The sequence below is a fragment of the Egretta garzetta genome, unplaced genomic scaffold (assembly GCF_000687185.1).
Source record: "Egretta garzetta isolate BGI_Z169 unplaced genomic scaffold, ASM68718v1 scaffold378, whole genome shotgun sequence".
Taxonomy (NCBI): Eukaryota; Metazoa; Chordata; class Aves; order Pelecaniformes; family Ardeidae; genus Egretta; species Egretta garzetta.
In genome coordinates, this window is record NW_009260597.1 from 289,669 (window position 1) to 291,914 (window position 2,246).

The following is a 2,246-nucleotide window of genomic DNA, read 5'->3' on the forward strand; positions in this document are numbered from 1 at the left end:
TCAGGTGTCGGCCCGCGGAGCTTCCCCCCTTCCCGACGCCGGTAAAGGGTCAGGGCTCCTCGCCGGAACGGGAACAGCTTCGGAGTTGTGCTGAAATCTAAAATAATCCCTGTCAGTGAGTGAAAAGCCAAATAATTCCCTCCCAACGTGACGGAAGCTGTGTATTTCGTCCTCAGATACCGTAAGAACTTGGGCTGTTGAGGTGTGTCCCCTCCCTTGAGCAGCTGGAGCAGTCAATGGCTTGCTTTCCCTCAGGCTGGGTATGTGAGGATGGAAAACTTTGAAATTCAGAACTCTGTGTTGTGGGAGAGCCTGGGTTTGGTTGGGTTTTTTTTCTTGGAGAGGGCCAGCATCTCCGGCTGCTCCGCCCCCGCCCTGCCGGCGAGTGCCTGCCGCTGGCCCAGGAAGGTAAGTGAGGAAGGGGGGCATTTCTCAACCTACGTGCTACCCAAAGCCCTTTTACTTGCAAGAAGTACTTTTTTTTCTTAAAAAAAAACCCCAACTTATTTCAGTCCTAGTGGGCAATGAAGTGTAAGCGAGCATCCCAGGAATTCCAGGCTAGGACAGTTGTGAGGGAGCTGGCTCCAGCTCCATTCTGTTGAGCCCGCTCCCTGTGGGGAAGGGGAAATGGGGTGCGGAGCCCCTCCAGGCACAGCAGCCCTGGGGGGGGGCCAGGCGAAGCTGCTGTTAGGTGTGGGCTGTGACTGCAGGCTGCCTTGCTCCTGCTCCAGCTGTGGCTCAGGAAGCTGCTGACAGGGCCCTGTTTGCTCTAAACCCCCTGGTTATTTGGTGAGTGCACCTCACTGGAGGTGTCCTTGCTCCCCTGCGGGGCAGAAAGCCTCTGCTCCCAGTGCCAGGCGGTGTTTGTGCGGGATGAACTGGGGTCGGTGGGAAAAGGGAAGTGGTGGCCAGCCGTGGGGTTTGAGTAGCTTCCTAGAGGCACAGCAGAGCCCTGGGCAAGTTGGATTTCAGAGGAAGCTGGGATTTTCGTGCCTATTATGGGAGATGATGCTGGGGAAAAGCCAGGAGCTAGAACAGGGGTTTCCCTAGAGGGGAGAATGCAGGGCAGGTGAGAGGAATTGCAGGGTGGGGTGCCAAGTATTGCAGAAATGAGGTGGGATTGCTCTGCATCAGGGCTTCCTTAGGTTGAGGGGTTTGCTGCGTCCAGAAATCTCTGCAGCTTCCTAAGGACTGGGGGTGCTCAGGGCTTCATGTTGGATGTTCTACGAAACACAGGTAGAAATGCACTAAACTGCCTCTTTTGTAATGACTGCTGCAGTATCTCAGCTTTTTAGACAAACCATTTATTTCTGGTGTCTGTAGGTGGGGAGGAAGCTATTAGTTTTAGAATATGGAAGGCATAAGTGTTTACTTTCAATTATGTTATTTTAATTTGAAATGTTGATTTCATTTTTTAGTTGATGGGGAAAAGAAAATCCCCAAAGCTCTGAAATTGCACCAAGAGGGGGTTTCTCCCTGGAATGAAATGAAGGAGTTCTATTCCCAAGGAAGATGATCGCTTCCTTTCTCTGTAATTTGCTATTGTTGTTACGAAAATTGCTGTACTTTGATATGCAGAAAAACCAGAAAACTGAACCGAAAATGCTCTCTGTAACTATCAGGAGGGCTGCAGCGGGCTGGGAGCTGATGTGCGGATGCGGTGCCTGAAGTGCCGGGAGCGCTGGTTCCTGGCTGCTGTTCCTCAGCAGGAGTACAGCAAGTGCTGCGGGAGCATCCGGAGAGGGGGAATTCAGCATCTGAAAGAAAAGTAAGGCTTGGGGCTCTTCCCTGGGACTGCAGCATCGCTGGCACCTGGCTAAGCTTCTGTTTCTCATTGAGTTGATTCTGTTCCAAAAATACAATAAGGTAGTTCTCTTTTTCTAGTTAAGAGTTTGTATCGTGTTTTCCTTTTCCATTATAAGTTTCTGAATGCCAAGCCTTAGGCTTTGTCTCGGGGTTGTTCTGGACACACAGCCCACTGAGATGCTGGGGGGAACTGGGTTCCAGGGCGGTGCCAGGTTTATTTTTTAGGCAGGCCAATGCCCCCAGCTGCTGTGGATCTGTTGTTGCTTCTTGGCAAGCGTGTAACAAGCCTTGTGCTGACTGGCGCGGTGTTGGGAGCTGTTCATGAATTTATTTTCTTTTTCCCTGGTGAAAAACGCGGGCTGGAGCGTGGGCAGTGCAAGAGTAATGGTGAAGGGCGGCGTCGGCCGGGACTGACGGGGGAGCGAAGGCTGAGCTTCCTA

General features: G+C 52.0%; 1 protein-coding gene across 1 annotated transcript in view; it reads left to right on the forward strand.

The window, feature by feature from the left end:
- Positions 1-1,648: 1,648 nt before the first annotated feature.
- USO1 (USO1 vesicle transport factor) overlaps positions 1,649-2,246 on the forward strand; it is a gene marked incomplete at its 5' end in the record, with an annotated part of 36,648 nt that continues 36,050 nt past the window's right edge. Inside the window, one exon of the mRNA XM_035900279.1 lies at positions 1,649-1,768. Within this exon, the coding sequence (XP_035756172.1) occupies positions 1,649-1,768 (120 nt within the window). The remainder of the gene's footprint in view (positions 1,769-2,246) is intronic.